General features: G+C 43.5%; 1 protein-coding gene across 2 annotated transcripts in view; it reads right to left on the minus strand.

Moving 5' to 3' along the window:
- The window catches only part of LOC111833289 (voltage-dependent calcium channel subunit alpha-2/delta-1), a 107555-nt gene that overhangs the window by 60021 nt on the left and 25523 nt on the right, over positions 1-22011 (minus strand). The window contains exons 1-3 of one of the 2 annotated variants that reach the window (XM_072701722.1): positions 15083-15178; positions 7314-7373; positions 1879-1914 (exon numbers count right to left, since the gene is read on the minus strand). In XM_072701722.1, the coding sequence (XP_072557823.1) occupies positions 1879-1914; positions 7314-7343 (66 nt within the window). In that variant the 5' untranslated portion in view covers positions 7344-7373; positions 15083-15178. Of the gene's footprint in view, positions 1-1878; positions 1915-7313; positions 7374-15082; positions 15179-22011 lie in introns of those variants that run through there. The other variant, XM_023791427.2, reaches the window with a different exon arrangement.

Consider the following 22011-nt stretch of genomic DNA (forward strand, 5'->3'; position numbering starts at 1 on the left):
TATTTACTTGGATCCCTTTCGCTGTTTTTATAAATCGCTTGAAGAGTGTGAGAGCCGGACGGGGTGACACGAGGTTACTGGGAGCGAAGGCGATAATGAAAAACCCAGAGCTGCCAAGAGGACAGGGGGAAGAAAAGAGAGAGAGACGGAGGTCCAGAGATTGAATTACAAGACTCAAACAAGACCGAAGATCTCTCTCGATATGGAAAAGTCACCTAGCGAAGGATCGGGAGGATTCGCATTATATACGGCAAGAGGTTCAGGACGAAATGAAATAAATAAAATCTTAACGGAAGAAAGTTGAAAGAGGAATAAAACTGAGACGTTAGTTTGGACTCATAGCTGAAACCAGCCCGTTTTCTCCCCGAGCGACTGGATTTAAATTCTGCCTGAACTGAAAGCACAGAAACCACAAACTGTGAAGCATCCCCCACTGACTGGCGAGACCACCACTGACTTTCCGGAAGCCTCCATCAGGAGAGCCCAGGGAACGTGAGGAAATGCTGGCAGTGCCTGGGACAATGTTTCAATGTGGCAGGAAGCCTGAGGATTTCACAGGTAGGCCGGGGGGGGGGGGGGGGGCACCCCTCCAATCACAGATGATGTCTGCAGGTCACCGAGGATATGATTTTGAGTGGTGAAGAGGTGAATGTTCCAATCACCCCAAACGAGCCAATCGCATGCAGCACTACATAGGTGCCGGACATGGTAATCAGTGCTTGCAAGAAAAACACACAAAAGAACAAGACAGCCTCCCATGGGATGGCAAACAAGAAACTTAATTTCAGTGTCTTCCGCTCCATCGAGTACGAATGTTTCCTCCAATTCCTAACAACGGCTCACGGAAGGCATGCAAAACTCATTTCCAGAATGTTTCCGGAACACCATACCAGACCATCTGTCAACAGATACTGATTAATTCAGGTTAACGCTGGCATTTTAATCAAAATCCAACAGTAGAAAAACAGCTATATGGTGAAAACAATGCCCCGATTTCCCTACCTAAGCTCTGAACATACTTTTATATCAATTATGTGCAATTTATTTTTGGCCACACCATCTCACCGTCACATGACACCAGGAGGTTGTAGGCAGGAGCTGAGAGGGGGGCAGGCACAGCAGGCAACTGACCGGGAAGCAAGAGCTAGCTGAGAGCTGGTTCATAATTAGCATTGTGCTAACAATAAAATGAGGGGAACCATGCTCACCCCTTTGAGCAAAGAGACTGCCTAGCGAAGCAGAACAGAAAATAACAGATTTCACTAATCACAGACTGAAAAGTGACAAGTCTGCAGCTGCGGGGGTCTGATATCACTCTTACACACTCCAAGTGTTCAAAATTTGACACAAGTGGTTGTCCTAACTCAACGAGAGGACATGGACCCTCATCAGAAAATTCTCCACTGACAATAGACCTATCTGGTGATCATGGGTACAATGCATGACATGACGTCTTGGCAGGAACCGATTAGAGCCTCGAAAATAAGTGTGATGTGTGGGCCTGCGATGGTCTGGGGAGGCGGGGGTATGCATATTATTCTGAGCACATTTACCATGGTTTTATAATGTTCTCTTTTCAAATAATTATTTGGCAACACTCCTCACCAGAGGAAATGTAAAGAATTGCAAATAGGAATATTATACATAGTCCTGAATTTTCTCATGCAGTGGCGTGAAATATAGAGCTGTAATGCGGCTTCAATGAGCCACAATGGCAAATGCAACGGCTTTCAATTCTCTAATCAGGCTAAGTTAAGGTAGACTTTATTGATCCCAGGAGGAAATTCTGAGGAAGTTTAATTATAATTTGTTATAAAGATACAACATGAAGGTATGAACATTTACACAACTGTAAAAAAGGGGGGGGCTGATACTCACATTATCCTTTGCATTGTAATAAATTATGTCATCGACCTGAAAGAGGAGAGAACAGCAATCAGTGCAAGAAAAATGTAATTAACATCATGATAACTGGCTCCCCCACACCCCCCACCCGACACCTCATGCTATTAAAACAAAGTGCAAGGGGGTAGAGATTCGGTATGGTGCGTTTTCACTGGTATAAAGGAACAAAGACGTACCTGACCTGTACCACAAACTGGGACTAGTTACGGCTCGGTTCCAGCTCGCTTTGGTTTTCCACTGCAGAAGGGTCGGCTTGGTAAAGACGTTGATGGATTGGAATGTGACAGTGACGTAAACCCAAAGAGATGCTTATTTACGGTTCACACGGTGTATACAGCTGTTCTTGAATTTGGTGGCTGCATCCTTCGACGGATGCGTTCTATGAAAGCATAACCTTCGCAGGCTGCGTTCTTCGAAGGTCCAACAGAAAGCCCTGTCAAATGGGCTGGTCTGGCCTACAGATGCTTTCTTATTTGCGTCACCTGCTGTTCCCATCCTCACCCTTGCGTCACGAAGCCCCGTTCCTCTCGCTCAGCTGGGACACACCACTTTACCTCTGAGCGGTGAATCTTGGGATATGTTGGGCTGCGATTCAGCAAAAGGAGGACGCATTGCTAGACCGCATTTGAAAGAGCCTTTGAAATGGGACAGCCATGTCGCATTGCTGTTACACATTCGGTCTCAAATGCAGCCTTGGAAGGATGCAGCCCCTGAATTCAGACACAGCCATCATGATTTACTATGTGCTAATTTCTGCTAGCACATATGTGAGAAACACCATCTTAGGTTGCGAAATTAGCTTTCGCTTGTGTAACTTTACATTATGAATCCATTCCATTCAGCTGCTCGATAGTACTTTTTTAAGAAGGTGGTTGGAAAGTTCAGCGTTATCAGGAATGGGTTAATACATTGCATCAAGATGTGTGACGCTACAAATAATGAATAACATATAGTATATGGCCTTTTTTCCTTCAGATAATCCATGCAATGGTATCTCTCTGCATTTCGACCAATCAGAGGGTGGTGACAAAGACATCTCAGTTTGGTCACGCTTTCGGCCCTGCTAGTAGGCAAAGCCATCTCAGTGTGGGTACAGCTCAGATAATTTACACTAGAAAGCGGTCAGTTAGCGGTACAGCTCAGGTACGACTCACGGTTCTCGGAGGCAGTGGAAAAGCGCCATTAGACTCACTCAGAGCAGTGCCCAGTCACTGCAAGGTAACAAGACTCACGGTTCTCGGAGGCAGTGGAAAAGCGCCATTAGACTCACTCAGAGCAGTGCCCAGTCACTGCAAGGTAACAAGAGCGGGCCCAGGTTATGACACAAAGAGGCCCTCAGAGACCAGGGCAGGGGGTTGGGGCACACGCAGTGGCGGTTCACTGGCCACACTTTGGGCACCCTCAGCCCTGCGATATCGCATTACTGCACGTGCAAGCACAGCTGAGGCTCGGGTAAAGCAAGCTGCAGCACTAAACATGGAGCAATTAGCTCCACAAGCACTGTCATGAGCACCTGTGCTCCTAGACCCTCCTTATCACCAGGAAACCCCTTCAGCAGGGTGTCCCCTGACCCCACGGCGCTGCGATTTAACAGCGCGTAATTCTTAACGTAAAATAAACATGCTGCTAAGTGGCAATAAATTACTAACAAGCATTCAACCAAGATTATTCCCGTTATCTCATTTAACGGCAGTTCTTTTTCCGGTGAGGAGAGGCCCCTGGGGGAGGAGTGTTCTATACGACAGTATGATTCATGCATTTTGAGTGAGTCCCTTCATATATGAGGATGGGACAATCACTCTGAAAGTATCGAAAATGACAGCGGATCAAGGGATCAAGTGGTCAGGCGGATGCATGGGGGAGGTAAAATCCATCTTGCACACACCCAGGGGCAGGTTTGTTGTTTCTGGGGCCCGAAAAGTCATTTTGGTGCCCCCCAGCATTTCGACTAATGGGCCGACAATGGGCCCCAAACCTCAGGGGCCCCACGCAAGTATGTGATTTGGTTGGTGTTACCATCACTATTTATGGCTTATGGCAAGTGTATCAGATAGAAGCTGGTGATGGAGGGAAAATGCAGGTGGTAATGCGGACAACAGTGGAAGTTCCTCTTCACACTAGGCTGCGGGGGGGGGGGGGTTCCATGCTCAGTGGAAAAGTCTCCACCATGGAGATTGTTAGTGAATGTGATTTAGTTTTGACATAAAGGCCCTAATAATCCACAACGCAATTCCAAAAGAGGGAAAGATGGGACAATCATGTAAATCCCGTTATCGAAAATTAGGCTGTATTTATGATGGGTTGATTTATATAGAATGTGAATGTATATTAACAGCTGAATGCTGTAGCTATTTTATATGCAACAGATCAACAACCGTCAAATAATTCTTGCCAGATTAAAAAAAAATCTCCCCAGGGTAACAAAGCAAAAAAAGCAAAAAAAAAAAAATGAAGACATGGCATCCTCCAGATGTAGAACCAAACCAAATTATGGCCCATTTCCTATGTGATTCCTCAGATTCTGGGACAAACAGGAAGTGCTTCATTTTATTTGAACAGATGCATTAACCACTGTCGAAGTATATACGCATTAGCAGACAAGAGCCTAGCTCTCTGTCTGAACCTCTGTAGGCCCAGTTTTACAATTATAATGTGGAGGTCATGTTTAATTCACCAGCCCAATCCATGGTTGTACTATAGAAAATACAAAGAGATAGAGTAATTTATTTTGCAGACTCCTCTTGTCTCTGGATTTCCTTTTCCAAAAAAGCACCAAAATCCCTTAATACAGGAAGCATATTAGGCACCAAGCAAGCAATACTGATGCTGAAGAAACATGGTTTTTCATTGCCCCTCTATTAGCTACAACCGAGCTTTAACACCCTGTATCCACCTGTCAAATAAGACTTCAATTTCAGGAGACAGCCTGACATTTAGAAATAGGATGATACGTCTATCCCATTTAATCTATCTTAATTGGTCTAAACTAATATCAGCAATATCAGTTCATGACCAAGTGTGGAGAAACCATTTAGGCTGGTGACCCCAACGTAGAGGTAATTATCCTGCCTGAAAACCATCCCAATGTAATGAAACCTTTACATGAGAACTGAAAGCTTGACTGTTTGCCTCATAAACTAGACAGATTAATTTTACTGACGTCCCCCATTGTCTGCGTTTTCTGACAAGGCAGACTTCATAGAAATGCGTGCACGCATACATTTAAAACTTCTAGTCATTAAATGCCGAATATCACTCAGCAGTTACGGCGCTTTCCTGGAGAGGCAAAGATAATGTGATAATAGGGGATGGGATAGCATGTTTGTCTTTGAAGGCAAACAGTGTGGCTAGGTTTAATATTACTTAGGCTATGTATACCGAACATAGACGCAAATTTGAAACGTAGTGCTAATAATGAGATTATACATAATGGCCGTCAGCCCGCTCGCTTTGTGCTTATATCAGATCTTTCTCCCAAAAGCACAAAAATAAAAGCCGGAGAAAGTGCGCCAGCATGGAACCTGTTATTCTGCCTTTTATGCGACCATAAAAGGCAGCGCACTCAAATGAAAACCCATTAAAGGCCAGGCTAGAGCCGCTTTTAGCACTGCATCTTTTATTTAAAGAAAAACCAGGCTGAAAGTATTTATCAGAATCCATAAATTACATTTATATCTGATATGACGGAAATATTGGACCTGAAAGTGAGATCGTTCTCATCCCAGTTCTCAGAAACAAGAGTAGCCCTATTAGGATCCATTTTACAAAAGCAGGTGATCTTTTTTTAAAAAACAATAACGAGCTAAGGAGCTTGTTTTGGTCAGTGAATGTATGACACATTTATTTTTTCCTTCATAATAATGAATAATCCAAAACCAAGTAAACACAAAGATGTAATTTTTAGACTAGGTAATTGTGTACGGAAAGAGTTATTAAGAGTAGGATTGTTAAGACCCATTTTGCAAGGCGAGTAGCCTATTTTACATTTAAGGGTATTTGAGAACGGCATTATTGCTGCTTTGCAGCCAGGCCGGTGTTTTGCAATCATATGGTGGCATTTAGTGGGTGCAGATGCCCAGGATGGAGCAGTCAGGCACCCTTTGGATCCCCCAAAAGCAGAAACGCGTCAGGCAGCCAAGCAAATTGCAGCAATAGATAAACACCCAGGCAACTGCGAGAACAAAGAATAAATCCCTTAACAGTCTTAAGATCACAGAAATCCAGTCTTAACATCCGCCTAAATACATGATGATAGTCTTTTAATATAATCTTGGCATAGCCAGCGCGTCGTTATAATAATGTTGCCGTACATAATTTACAAAGCGCCACCCAGCAGCATAGGCAGCGTGCGGCCGGTGATTTAAATGCCAGCGTCTCTGCGGCAATAAGAAGCCGCATTCGGACATCTGCATCAATACTACGGTGTATAGGTCTATATGGTGCATTAATACTATGATGTATAGGCCTATATGGTGCATTAATACTATGGTGTATAGGCCTATACGGTGCATTAATACTATGGTGTTATAGGCCTATATGGTGCATTAATACTATGGTGTTATAGGCCTATATGGTGCATTAATACTATGGTGTTATAGGCCTATATGGTGCATTAATACTATGGTGTTATAGGCCTATATGGTGCATTAATACTATGGTGTTATAGGCCTATATGGTGCATTAATACTATGGTGTTATAGGCCTATATGGTGCATTAATACTATGGTGTTATAGGCCTATATGGTGCATTAATACTATGGTGTTATAGGCCTATATGGTGCATTAATACTATGGTGTTATAGGCCTATATGGTGCATTAATACTATGGTGTTATAGGCCTATATGGTGCATTAATACTATGGTGTATAGGCCTATATGGTGCATTAATACTATGGTGTTATAGGCCTATATGGTGCATTAATACTATGGTGTTATAGGCCTATATGGTGCATTAATACTATGGTGTATATGCCTATATGGTGCATTAATACTATGGTGTTATAGGCCTATATGGTGCATTAATACTATGGTGTATAGGCCTATATGGTGCATTAATACTATGGTGTTATAGGCCTATATGGTGCATTAATACTATGGTGTTATAGGCCTATATGGTGCATTAATACTATGGTGTATATGCCTATATGGTGCATTAATACTATGGTGTTATAGGCCTATATGGTGCATTAATACTATGGTGTTATAGGCCTATATGGTGCATTAATACTATGGTGTTATAGGCCTATATGGTGCATTAATACTATGGTGTATAGGCCTATATGGTGCATTAATACTATGGTGTTATAGGCCTATATGGTGCATTAATACTATGGTGTTATAGGCCTATATGGTGCATTAATACTATGGTGTTATAGGCCTATATGGTGCATTAATACTATAAATCTTACCCCCAGATCGTTCTTCCACTGGTGCCGCATCTGGAAGTTTTCAGCTGCTGTCGCCAGCTCCTGAAATGGAAAAAATAACACATGCGTCGTTATTCATAAAGGTTTCACACATGCTACTTAGGGTTTTTGCTTTTGAGGAGTTGCTAAATTATGACTCGGGTGAAGCCAGCGAGTCGCAAGGCTTTCATTAAATAATTACCACCGCGTAAACGGAGTATGCTCCAGCTGAAATAAAATTGGGACGACTGTCATTAAAGGTTTGATCGATGGACGCTACAGGAAATAGCTAAGAAAACAGTAACAATATACTGTAGGCCTAGGCCACTGCCCATTAAGCTTGCTAATTTGGAAAAAATAGGGATGAAAAGAAATGCATCATGGATTATTTGCGGTGTTAGGCACCACCAGAAAAAACTTTGTATATTTATAGATCTATGTGTATTTAGGAGTGGGAAGAAACAAGAATGCAAGTAGAACGCCATATGATCCCAGGGTAATTACTGCATTTCAAACAGCACATTCCTGAGTCTCGGTCATGTGTTCCAACCTGCGGTGAACAGTGTCAGGCTCCCGTGGGACCGAGGGCACGGAGGTGTGCCGAAGGGGCTGAAAATGAACCATGTTCACGTCCTCATTTTTCCCCATGCCTCCCCATAGACCCGCTGTAATAACTCAGTTAATACCATTATAACAGGGAATGTCCTTTGTCTGGCTGATGAAGAAATCCGTAGCGCAGATTTCCCCTGGGGAAACGTTACAACCCCATTTCGTCTTTGCGTGACTAAATTGCATCATCACCATTATTATTATTTTCATATGACCACTACAATAAATAGCACAGGTGAGGCCATTTGTCAGACCTGCACATGTCGTGTCGTGACAAATGTGTCACAGTAAAGAACAAATAAATGAATTAACACGATTACATACATTACAGCAGAATGAGTGTCAATGCAGACGCCGAATAGAATGATTTGCTGTGTACCGTTTGCGAGCTCCATGAAGTGTCAAATTAAACAGGGCCACAATGTCTCTATAATTATCAGCACAGCCCTGGCATCATATCAATATCCTAAATAATAAGGAGCAGATGACTAACAATCTACTGCCAGCTCATAACAAAGCAGCGGCCCCCGTCATGAGAGCACATCTATGGTGTGGCTTATTTATTTACAAACGCCTGATTTAATACACGGTAACGATCTGGGGTCTAAACTGGTGTGTCGAGGGCTATTTGGCTTTCTTACAAATCAGAGAAAAACGCTGGAGAGCTGAATCCCAGGGCGACAGAGCCAATAGGAGTATAGCCCAATGCGGAGACCATCCAGCGGATTTCACTGTTCTGCCCTGGGGGGGGGGGGGGGCTAATCTTGTATCTCTTGCCCAACTCCAAAGTACTGTCTCGCAGGATGTAGAACAAGGCTGTGATCAACTATCCACACAGCACATATTTTTAGATATAATACACTGCTGCCAAACCCCCCCCCCCCCCTCCAGGGGAGCACAAGGCGAAAGATGATTGATTTTACCACCGATATCCAAGAAAGGAACTATTGACCGGGGATGGGGGGGGGGGGGGGTAGAAGAAATAAAGAAATTTGGAAATCTGCCCCCCAGTTATAATTTCAAAGGCCTGTGATGCAATGTTCTCTCTGTCCCACCCCTCAAGCACCTTCACCACTACCAGGGAAACCAGTACAGTACATATTATACACATCCTGCAGTTTGGAATGAAAATGAGATGGATTTATTTTCCATTTGTATAAGCACAGGTACCTTGGAACGTGCTTTTCCCCTCACATATCCTATCTTGCTTTCTTTTTTTAAGACATTGTTTCTCAGGGAACCTCTAACAGTCCATGTTTTTGATTCCGCCCTACCTGAGGACTGGGCTGTTAAACACTGTTTAAAGACATACACACACGGAGGTGAAAGCGAAGTCTGAGGTCTGAGCGCAGGGTCCGCTGTCCATCCAGCTGTCTTAGAGCATTTTTCAAGGGTTAAAGCCTAATGGAGTTGTGGCTACTCTGCTGAACAATGGGATTCAAACTGGTGACCGTTTGGTGAGGATGCAACTGTCATATCCTGGATATTTGGGGCGGAGCAAGAATAACATCCGGGGATTTTTATAATCCTCTGTACTTCTGTTCTTAGTATTGGAACTGGTCTTTCGCAATGGAAGATGGAAGATGGAAGATGACAGAAAGCAGGTACAGAAGAACACAAGTGTAGTGAAGTATGCATGAGAAACACATATTAAGTCTGTTTGGTGTCTGAAGGTGGGACCAAGCTGCACTTCCTCCGCCAGTGCCACTGCCCTGCTGGTGCACACAAGTCTAACTGGCTACCAATGTCAACGTGGATGTTCTTCAGCTCCAGCTCTTCAAAGTCCCACAGCAGCCAAAATGACCTCCAGATGCCCTGCACTTCCCAGCTCAGCTCCAGCTTTACAGAACTCAGTCCAACACGACTGTGTGCCTCTGATTCAGGTGCATATCCAAGATTTGAAGTATTCATTCATAGATTTTTAACACAACGTAACACATTTCTCCACTTCATATGTGGCTGTTTCCACCCTTACCAGTTCCTGTGCTTGGTCTGTGGATTGTACAACCCTTACGGTGCATGAATGGCAAGTAAATCTTGGCACAGTGACTGTTCTGGTTACATTTATGTTTTGTTTTAATTATCTAAAGATCAAATCCAGGCAAAAGCAACACCAATGTCCCCCCCTCATCCTGGCACTATGAAATCCGGATGCATAAAGCAATATTTCACACTCTTGTTCTGTGGCTCTGTTCACTTTGAGAAACCTGAGCTTGTTAGCAGCACACAACCCCTCAGACAAAGTGCTCCTTTAACATTCCCCCTTTGAAAGGCCTCATGGCCTCGAACTCTGTAAAAAAAAAAAAAAAAAACCTGGTCTGAATTATGAGAATTATGTAATATCGGATTTTGTACAATAGGACCCTAGCATTGGCTCCTCAAGGGAACAGTGCTGATGTAAAAAGCACTAAAAAATAAGGCCATTAACGCTGGAAATCCTCACCATAGCAATGAGGACAAAATCATCCTATAATTATGACTAAGACACTATATAATTAATACAGTTACGATCAAATATGTTCAAAGACACCGCCTGAACCAGCAGCGATGCAATCAATTAACACAAATGAATCGTGGGTTATCTGTAGGCATCAACGAGCACATGCGTATAACATAATGAATAAATACAATAAAATAAAAAGTCACCATCCAATGCTTTGATGTAGACAGGTATAAAGCTTCTGTACTACAGGAAAGCTATGTCAGAGTTTACCATCAAGAAGCTGCATCAAGATGCAATCAACAATGGGATGATTTCAGGACCTGCATTCAGGCAGCGACACCGGACAGCCCTAGGGCCCTGTAACGTTTATTATAACTGTAACACACCCAAAGGGCATAAGCTATATAAAGCAGCAACAATTGTGTAAAAACTCTACACTCTACCCAACAGCATATTAACGTGTTGTAAGATATAGGAGATATGATACCAATTTATTCCTCCAGAAAAATATTATTATAGGCATCTGGTTCCTGTACTAAGACAAGCCTGCTTTGTATAAGAAGTGTGATGTTGCCATAACAACCTCTTTAGTTGCGATGTATTAAAGCCGATAAAAAAGGGGAATTTGTAATCTGCGGAGTGGAATCGCACATCCTTGCTCTCATCAAAGGTATCAAACTAATTAAATTGGTGGCCTTTGATGGGCCCAGAGCAGGTGCCTGGGCTGTCAGGAGCAGGTGTTTCGATTTGTAAATTTCCGGATTGCTTACTACACTGGGACGGCACTTTTATACATAATCTTACTCAAATGCTCAGTGGGAGAGGAAAAAAAAAAGACACAAACTCACTTTGACTCATACGATATATGGGCCCTACTCAGCGTCCAGAAGCCGCCTGCATCTTTCAAGCCCCCCCCCCCCCCCACTTGTTCGATACGGGTGCGAGATCTACAAGCTTAACATTATGTATAGATTGCAGGACCAGTTGTTTTGCTGGGGCTGCCAGTGCTGGGGCAGGAATCCAAAGTACATTTTAAAAAAAAAAAAAGTCAATCATAATCAGGCACAAAGACAGGCATCAGGGTGTGATCAGAATTATCAGAACAAAGGAAGGGAACCAATGAACGAGAGAAATGAACGAGTGCAGATTCTGTAACCAGACCCCATGACTACACCCCCACCTGTTACACACATTTCTTTATAAGCTTCCTAATATATATTTATTTTGTGAGAACACACACACACACACACACACATATATATATATATATATATATATATATATATATATAGAGATAGATAGATAGATAGATAGATAGATATGCCCACTGTCAATCATAGGAAATGCTTTTCTTTTTTTAATTCATTGCAGTACGAGATAATGCAAAAGGAGGGATCACATGAATTGTGCAGGACTTCTTGAATTGACTCACATCCACAACAATGCGCAAATGCATCAGCTCTTCTTCTAGCCCATATGAAAGTCTGGTGCTACAAATCCACCTCAAATCCAAAGCTGAACACCTCAAAGAAATTCTTCACGTCCTTGTTCCAATTTCTGAATTAAAAACAGCCAGAATCAAGAAAGATCAAGTTTTATATTAAGACATCCATCTTTACTTGATAATCACAATAATATGCTTTTGCTTAAGCAACATATTTTTTTGCCACAATGTTGTTTACATTTTTGAGCACCTTATTTTGCTGAAACTGGGAACAGGGTGGGGTAATTTCTTGCATTTAATTTTCTTTCATTTATGAAGAAAAACAAAAACTGCAGGCAACAATATTTAGAAATCATTAAAAATAAACATGTTCAGATATGCCCAATTTATCCAATCTGTTTTAATGTGTTCCTTAAAAACTGCCTGTGGCCTGTACTACGAAGCGGGGTTACTGGTTTAACGGGGTAACTTGTCAGATTTAAGGTAGTCTGGGCAAAATGTAAATGAACGAATATGAGGTCCATTTAAACGGTGCTACCTTAAATCCGACAAGTTACCCCGATAAGCCAGTAACCCCGCTTCGTAGTACAGGCCACTGGGGGTTAAATAATGTATTATAAAAAAAGATATTTATAAAAGGAGGGGCCCATCCAGCCACTAGCTCATTGACTTTAGGCTGCTGAAACTCATTGATTTTTTTGTTCCATTTACTGCTAAGGTTCATAAATTATTTACTGGACATGTCAACGTGTGGATGAAGACATTTCAGCTTCTCCAAGAGCCATGCAGATTAAGACAAACCTTGTGTGTGTGTGTGTGTGGGGCAGGGGGGGGGGGTGGTTGGATCAAGATGTGCTTTTAATCCATTTCATGCATATATGTGAGACGCCGAATTACTTAAGCAATAACCCCTCCCCCCCATGAGTATATCTAGCCAATGGCTCTTCACCTTTATGTAGCAAATAGAAAAATACACAGCATCTGCAATGCAGCTCAACAGGCCGACATCTGCATGACGCAGAGGGCTGATGTTGCCTTAGCCTGCCATTAGTCTACTACTGAGATACTATAATTACTTGTTCAAAACCCATTAAACCTTTTGAATAAGAGCTTATGCAGTGATCACTGACGTTTTTCACAAAAGTAACAGCAAATGTTAATCATTTATACAGATCGGTGTTATCCCACCTTGCTTGTTATGAGTCTGTGTGCTTAATCACCACCCTACCTATCCCACAGACAATGAGCGTGAAACTCCCTTTGAACAGGACAGCCAACACAATGTGGCACCAGAATGGGAGGAGGAAACAGGAAATGCATTTCAGGAGATAGGTTTACAGAAGCCAGGGAGAAAGCAAAATCGATTAAGTCTGATGATCAGGAAAGAGAAATCGGTGAGGTGAATCTCCATGCTTGGCACCTGACTTATCTCCACACCGACCCTGCCTTAGCCCTACTGATCCTGCCTGGCCTCTCCACGCCAGCCAAAAAGCTGTCAGACTGCGTGCACTGCCAAGCAAAACATAATTCTGGAAGGCAGACCTCCAAATGATACTATAATTAACTCATCAGTGTGCGCTCGCCATCTATAACTTCCATAGCTCTCGGTTCTTATTTAGTTCAGTAGAACCCTAAAAAAATGCATTAAACACTTAATTTGCACAGCATCTAAATCCGAATGGCAGCACTGCTTTTGAAGCTGGAAGCCTCCTCAGTTTGATTAGCTTGCCTCCTTACTCTCTATGCACATGCGAGAAATTGTTTGTTATAGATGAGCTATCACTGGGTAGGTTTTGGCTTCTATTAAACCACCCTCCCCCCACTCAGGTTGTACATAATGGCCACATCCCTCAGTTCCTCAAAACTTTTGAGGGTTTAATGAGCTTTTCTAGGAATTAAAGAGCAGCTTAATTATGTGGACACTCCTTCAGAAGAATGCACCCATCTGAGTTCTGGGAATCTCAATTTGGCAAAGACACAAAGGCAAACCAATTGTATCATCAAACCACGGAACTGAAGCATTGGATAATCGTATACAAACACAGTTTGTACATATTAACTAAATCACAGGCCACTGAACCATTATTCAATCAACTAAAGGACAATTACAGAGTGAAACAGACATTAACTGTATTTTGTGCATTTGATAAAACATTTGAACATGAAAGGATATTATTGATTGGCTGGATGTATTTCATAACATGCACTGTGGTTGGGAAGAAAGGCTCATTTACAAATGTTTTTGTGTGAGTTTGACTAAAGTTTATGTTTAAAATGGCGTATAACATAGGTTAGGCCTGATTACAACACCTAGTCTTTACCATCGTGGACTAAAGTATTTCAGCTAAATTGTGACTTTTATAGACTGCATAATCAGCATGAACAATTAGCTAGAGCATACATAATTAGCAATATGGCATGCATAATTAGCATGCATAATTAGATATAGTCCTAATTCTAATTCAGATGCAGCGATAAATTTTTGTTTCAAGGGAAAATAAAATCACATGATATCCTAACAATACTAAAAATCAGCTAATATTTTACTGACGTGATAGTCCAGCCGTGAGGAATCATACTTGGTCTGTAAAATAAAATTTGATTGCAATTTGACTTTAAGTGAACCTCACACGTTTCATGAGGAAAGACAAAGATTATTGACCACTGAGTAAATATTTCAGGCGCTGTAGGAAGTACGGGTATTTACGGTAACATTATGGAGCCAATTAACAGGAGTGCAATAACACTGAAAACCCCTGGAACACATCTGGCACATTAAGCATGAGCATTGGTCTGAGACTGCAAACACGGTGGTGAAATTACTCACTAACGTCCAACTAAAGAACAAGATTTGTGGACTCAAACATTAAAAAGCACACTGAGGACGTTATCTAGGCATAAAATATTACGTCAGAATTGCATAAGAGCGTCCAGTTTCTACCGTCCTCAAAGTATCACAGAAAATGAAAGTGGTTTGTTTACCTACGTGTTGACGGCTTCGCCACCATAGGGGGCATAAACCTAATTACTGACTCTATTTATTGCGAGGGCTGTAAAAGCTAACCAAGTAATGTAGCGTACGTCCGTCTCCCGATACCCAAGCTGGGTATTTAATACTCTGATATAACTTCATTGAATTAACATGTCAATGAGCCCATTTATTAATTTTTCCTTTTAACTTCCCCCAAAGCGAACCTCCAAGAAAATCATTATTTCACCACGGCTATTTTTTAATTTTTAAGCTCTTGGTTACACCGCATAATTCTGCCGACTCACCCCCGTTTATTGCTCTCCGCCCCCTCAGAGCTATTTTTTAAGAAGTGATTTTCATTTTTTTTTTGTCGCCTCTAAATTCAACAGCAGACTTGGACGGCAGCGTGTGCGAAATCTGCCTAATTTAATACAGCGGGACACGGCGATCGATCGGCCGCCAGTCAGCGCCAGACGGAGGCGCCGCCGCCGGCGATCCTCCCTGGAATGAGTGCGGCGGCGACCCGCCGCCCCACCCGCTGCGCGCTTCATAAACCCCACGCTCGGCTTCTGCATAAGCGACTCCTGAAAATTTCATAACATCCATATCTGAGAAGGTTCTGTAGTTGACATCCAGTGTTTCTGCAGCATAATTGTTGTAACGGGCGGGGAAACATTAATATAATTGATTGAATCTCACCCTGGTTCTTGCACTAATAACCTCTGTCTCAAGATGTAATTTACACATCAGTCTAGCGAGCCACCCCGGCCGGCTGTCTGATGAAGTGGAGGTTACACTCATCCATAATCCTTTGTTTTTTTCATACTTTATGGCAAGTCCTTCTTTGCCCTGAGGCTGTCATGGCCGTCTGCATGCACGTTACCAGCATCAGCTTGTCAGTGCGCTCACACTGACCGTCTTGAACGAAAGTGACTTACTGTTTTATCGGTGTCTACAGATACATGTGTTACTGAATCAATGCCTATTAGACAGACTGCTCAAGGCTACGATAGTAGGAGCCTTACTGTTAATCATCACCTTTTTAATGAATCCTCATAGCTTCAAATGCTACCACCCTCAGTGCTACAGAGAATATTCTAATCTTTTGTTTTTTAGCCAAGTTAGCCAACACTACAGATAACAAACATTATGTAACTGCTTTAGTCATTCATCTGGGTCTGTATACTTTTTTTATATTTGTCGAAATTAAGCATTGTAAATCAATGCTAGGTCCATGTTTACCAGCTACTAAAATAATCATATCCATTTAAACTTTCTTGTTAATTTATTAGCTGGAAGTAGTTCAAACATTCACAAGCTCCACACAGTACAAAATAAGCAACGTATTTATTGTGTTGACGGCGTGGCTCAGAGCTGATGGATCTGTGAGCTTTCAGTGTGATTAGCGGTGGTTGTTGTGTGTGAGGCTCACTGTAAACCCCCCTACTTCACCTTTGACCTGGATCCCATCAGAGTAATCAAACCTGACTGTCACCTCCCCCCCATTCAAAGCCATAAACCAGAGAGAGGGGGGCATGGTGATGCTCTGTGAACCCAATACTGACAGTAACTATGTGAGATTTCTGCTTGAGAATAAAACTGGCCAGGCTGGGTTACACTGGACAGCTGGGAATATCTAAAAATCAGCACTGCTGAATGCTTCTTAGCTTCAAAGAGATACAATGGAGCATTTATTCCTGTGCTATTCTGGACAAGTTCAAGAAACTAATGAAATGCCTTGATGGTATAGGCCACATAATGGCACATAATGCCTGGGAATAATTACACAACATTTCACAAGGCAAGACTAACTCAGGGTGCCTAAGCCACAATAACAAGCAGCTGTTCCACTCCTGGAGGTATAAAGTAAGCCATTCATGGGATAAGAATCCCCCCCCCACACGTTTATATTCATATCTTTCATTTCCTTTCATTCACCGTCCTTTCATTTCTATGGGCAAAACCCTAATCGCCACATGACGACCTTAACCCCTACCCAGCCCTATCCTTAACCATAAGTAACCAAACCAAACACAAGACTTTTGGCATTTTTTGTTTTTTGATTGCAATTACAGATTTTTATAAAACTGAATTTCCCCTTGTGGGGTCTATTTATGGCTTTGAATGACCCGACCTCGGATAAGCGGAAGTAAATGGATGGATGGATGGATGGATGGGGTCTGGAAAATGGTCACCACAATGTCAACATAAAAGGTTTTTACCACATTGTGGGGAAATGTCTCAACAATGTAGATGTACATATCCCACGGATACATACGCCCACATACACACACACGCACACACATGTAGGGTAAACATATCCTTATGGGGACCACGCACGCACACGCACACACACACACGCATGCACACGCTCGCACATACACACACACACACATGCACACACACACACACACACACACACACACACCAAAGGCTGGTGCAGAAAGTAAGCCACCCCTAAGTTGTGGCTTGGAAGCTGAAGCCACCGCATCAACGGGGCCCATGAGGAGAATGTTTCCCTTCCTACCTGCCATGTTACAACAACAGAGAATGAAGGCAGCAGGTCGGCTAGGAGGCTATGCTGACGGGTACAACCGGCAAAACGGCAAAAAAGGATGTCAGGCGGAGCTTCAGACGCTCCGTTAACATCAAGCTGGGGGTGTCTCAGGGCCCCAAGACCTGCCCCCCCCCCCAATAAGGGTGCCATGCTGTTATTTTCCCTTTGTGAGCGCACCAGAAAAGCAGTAATTAGGATGACAGCCGATAGAGCCTCGTGATTTGACACATCCGATGCTAACAGGATCGCCACCTAAAGAAATATCAGGTCTTCAATTCATTGCCACTTAAATAACGATTCCTGACATCAACCAGAATATGAGCAGAACACACTTCCAAGGTAATGAGACTCCCGTCATCCAGGGTACCCCCCCATCCCTGTGCCCTGTACTGCCTGGGATAGGCTCCAGCCCGCCCGTGACCCTGATCAGGATAAGTCATTAGAAGATGGATGAATGGGCAGTAGGGCTGGTGTGGTGGTTAGTGCTGCTGCCTCAGAGCAAAAAGGTCCTGGGTTTGGTCCCGGGTCCTTTCTGTGCGGAGTTCACACGCTCTCCCCGTTTTCACCAGGGACTCCGGCTTCCTCCCACGGTCCAAAAGCATGTGGGATAGGTTGATTGGTGAGTCTAAATTGGCCCTGTGAGTGTGCGTGCCCTGCAGTGTGTTGGCAACTGCCCAGGGTTGGTGCCCATTGTTCCCAGGATAGGCTCTGTGACCCCAGTTTGGATTAAGCAGTTTCAGGAAATGGATGAATGGTAATACAGCTGATGGTTTACTTTGTTAAAATGAGGTGAGGCGCTATCTAAAATTCCCCTCATTATTTTGTACTGCCCAATTTCAACGTACAATACACAGAGATAAATTACAGCCACATATTTGATGAAAGGAATTGTAGGGAAAATGACAAAATTACAGGCAAAGCAAAACCCCAAACCAGGATTCTATTGCAATTCAAATTAAGCAAACCGAACAGACACAGTTCAGAGAGGAGATATGTCTAATAGGGAGTGATTATGCAACGGAAAGGCTGCGATATAATTCATGGTAACGTCTCATGCCGAAGAGCGAACACCCACTTCCTCTCAATGGTCCAGAAAAAAAGCATTTCCATTCAGATTAATCAAGGTTCCTCACCGGATAAAACTTAATACCAAGGGCATTTCCAAATTCAAAATAGCCCCGACTCTCAACATGCAGGTGTGGTTAAACACCGCAGTGTTTCTGGGCGTGTTCAGATACCACAGTGAAGTCTATCGTCCAACTCATTAACTACCAAAGGCGAGGAACCTTCTGGAGAAGTTAGGACACCCAACTCAATGTGGATCTACTCTGTCTACCTGCCTCATTTGGGGGGAGGGGTTACTGTCAGAATATTCTAAGAGAAATTACACACTGTGCCGTGTTCAGGCAAGAGGCCAAATCTTGAGCGTCTGTAGCCCGAACTGGCAACACTTTAATCAAATCTGATTCCACACTTTGAAAAAGTTTTGTGGCAAGAGGTTAATAATGCAACAGCAAACAAACTCCGGGAGCGGACCAGAACGCGGGGGCTCCACGCAGATGCGAGCATTAATTAGAGTCACATTGACCAAGCAGACGGGAAACTCTGAAATAGCAAGTTATGAGGCGCTCGGCGTTGGAAAATGCTAAAGCCGGCGACAGATAGACGTGGACAGCCACTGGATTTTGGTCAGCGTCGCGAGTTGCACTGCAGGCTCCTCAGGAATGCAGCACTGCGTAGTCGTGAAAGGAGAAAGGAAATAATTCCTTGAGAAAAAGTTCCAAAAGTATTTTGTGGTGATGGAAGCCGGTCAAGCAGTCAAGCAGCCACTGATCCTGCCAGCCTACCTGATAGGGGGCGCTGCACACGCAGTATGAGCCCCTACACGGTCACTGTGTGTAGCTGGTGGGGCAGCATGTATGTGTAAACGTGGGGGGGTGGGAGACAATTCAGGAAAGTAGCACACTTGTTCAGATCGCTTACTCTGTATTCCCTAATGTTCATCCTTTTCTCTTGCATTCAGACCTACTATAGCCCTCCCCATGACCTGACAATCGTTTTGTTTTCCTGTGTGTTTCCTCAGTGCTGACTCCAAAGCGACTGCCTTTGTTTTCCTTCCACCCTGCTAGTTTAACCTACCGCTGTGCCACAATAAAGTCTCAAATCTTCTTTCCCATTCTGGTGTCACATAGCTCTGGTAGCCCTGGAGCAGACTGCACTGGTTCACACAGTGTAACTTGCGCCCCCGTGTGACCGGTACCTGCCAGTGTGGGACCCTTCATAGTGATCATATGAATTAAACTGTGCATTAAAATATCTCAACAAAGACTGAACCTTCAAAATTGCAGCGGACACTCTCAAACGCAGAACCAGATCCTCTGCCGCTGAAGTCGAGCGTTAGCGTGGGCAGGGGCTTGCAGCCCACTGAACGCCCTGGTTCAGTCAGTTTCCAGAGCGTGGGACCGAGGCGTCCAGCCAGGCGGAGAGCCGGAGGACGTGCCAGCATCCTGGACAGTATCGATCAGCCGTGTGAAGTTCGCAGGATCCGCGCGCTCGATCTGCCCACGGTCCTCAATGGACTACGTGGGAAACAAGAGAAAAATCCAAAAGGTTCAATTCCTGCACAGCACCACAGTGACAGAACTTGCCTCGATCTCAGTGCTCTTTCTTGGAGGACTGCTACTACCAGCCTACAAATTTAGCCATTTCAAACTGAGGGGGCTGGGCGGAGGGGTGTGGGTCTCCAGGTCACATGACCATCCTGAGGAAAAGCAATAGAAACCAAATTGAATTCAAAGCCTTAACATACAGGAGAGTGAACCTTAAACACAGTCTTGTTCATCCATGTAGGGAACTGATGGTCAGCTGTTCTGACCGAAGACCCAAATGCTGAGATCAGACACACGTTCATGTGAAAACAGTAAGTGGATATGATTCTGTCATTCAGACACACAGCCCAGCACTAGATTCTGGAGGTCCGATATCTTTACCATTACAACGGTACTGGGATCTCAGCATCGGATACGGGACGAGGCTGCTACCATGACTACCGTTTGTTCCCAGAGCCAGCTGGCATGGGTCACGTAGGTTGACGAGGCCAGCAGCTGCTGGAGACGGAGCCCTGAGCATCTGGTGCGAGAGGAACGGAGCCCAGTGAAAATGTGGAGTCGAGGCATGAATGTGGAGTCGAGGCATGAATGTGGAGTCGAGGCATAAATGTGGAGCTTTCGCCGTGAGGGAGACCAAACCTAGAGAAATAGAGAGTCATATCTTCCGCTTCTCATTAAATATCCGCACAGTGTACATGTAAGGAACCCAACCGTGTGCTGGATGAGGGATAAGGAAGCCAATGGTACAGAACCACCACAACAAGATGTAAAGAAAAAGAGAAATCTGACATGTGAAAGACGTGCCTGGTGTGTGGAGATAGAGGGCGCCAGAAAGCCGAGTCATCCCCCAAGATAACTCGGCACCCCCCATGCAACAAACCTGATTAGCAAAGTGTCCACATAATTACTGTGTCACAGGTAATAGACCAATAAGCCTAGACCGTGTTTCCTATAATTTACCATATAGCCTATATTTTGCCCCATCATGAAAAAATAAACATTCAAAAGTAAAAAAACAAGTGTCACTATATGACGTTTTTGCAATTTTATTGGTTTTTCAAATCAATTCAAAGAGATTTTGGTGCTATTTTTCAGATCCAGTTAATTTCAGCTTTGGTTCCTGCAACTTTCTTGCCATTAAGTTATTCATGTTTTATTTATACATGAAGGATTGGCCAATAGGCACACACTGAGAAAATATCAGTTTTAACAGATATTAAACTGAGGCATTATTAAATAACTGTGACACATGACGTGCCACTGCCCTGTACCGGAACGCTAACGGTAACTGAACGGTAGCAGACAATATTGAGGTGATCAGTCACCTGTCAGTCTCCACCCACTTGAAATAAACGCACCTCTAGCAGACCAAGACTGATTTAAAATGCTTTTTTCCACAGCTGTATTGGACCAACAAGGCATGACAAACATAGATTCTGATAGCAGTGGCTTATGGGAAAATGGGGGGGTTTATTTTCTCCCCAGCTGATGTCATTCGATGAGGACAAATCAAGTGGTGGACCACATGTGAACAACATGGCTGAAATGCGCGATTAAGCCAACACACCGGTAAGAGACAAAACGGCGAAACGCTGGGTTTAATCTATCCGATCCAACGTTGAAATGCTCAGGGTTGTTTGGTTGAACTGTTTTCACATTTCCAGTGGGGCTGCGGACTCCCAATTTCGAGCATCTCCCAGACGGGGGGGGGGCAATTGGAGACAATTCCAGTCATACTGAAGCACTCGAAACATGTGCAGCTACCAATTTACTCATTATCTTTCTGCCTCATATACCAAAAACAGGAACATTTTCATGGTTTTCATGGTTTCTTCATGCAGGAGCACCTGAAATTGAAACTCGTTCCCTGACTTTTAATTTATTCTACCTAAATAGCACCATCGTGGTTGTACGGCATATAAGAGTCTTCTGATTAATTAGCATTATAAATTAATTATGCTGCAGACTCCGGTCCCCCATCTTGTTTTGTTCCACTTTCTTGTTTTATTCGAGATTTATCACCTTTGAGCACCTAGAAGACAAGATCTCATTTGTCACCAGGCAGGAG

This window comes from Paramormyrops kingsleyae, chromosome 1, assembly GCF_048594095.1.
Source record: "Paramormyrops kingsleyae isolate MSU_618 chromosome 1, PKINGS_0.4, whole genome shotgun sequence".
Taxonomy (NCBI): Eukaryota; Metazoa; Chordata; class Actinopteri; order Osteoglossiformes; family Mormyridae; genus Paramormyrops; species Paramormyrops kingsleyae.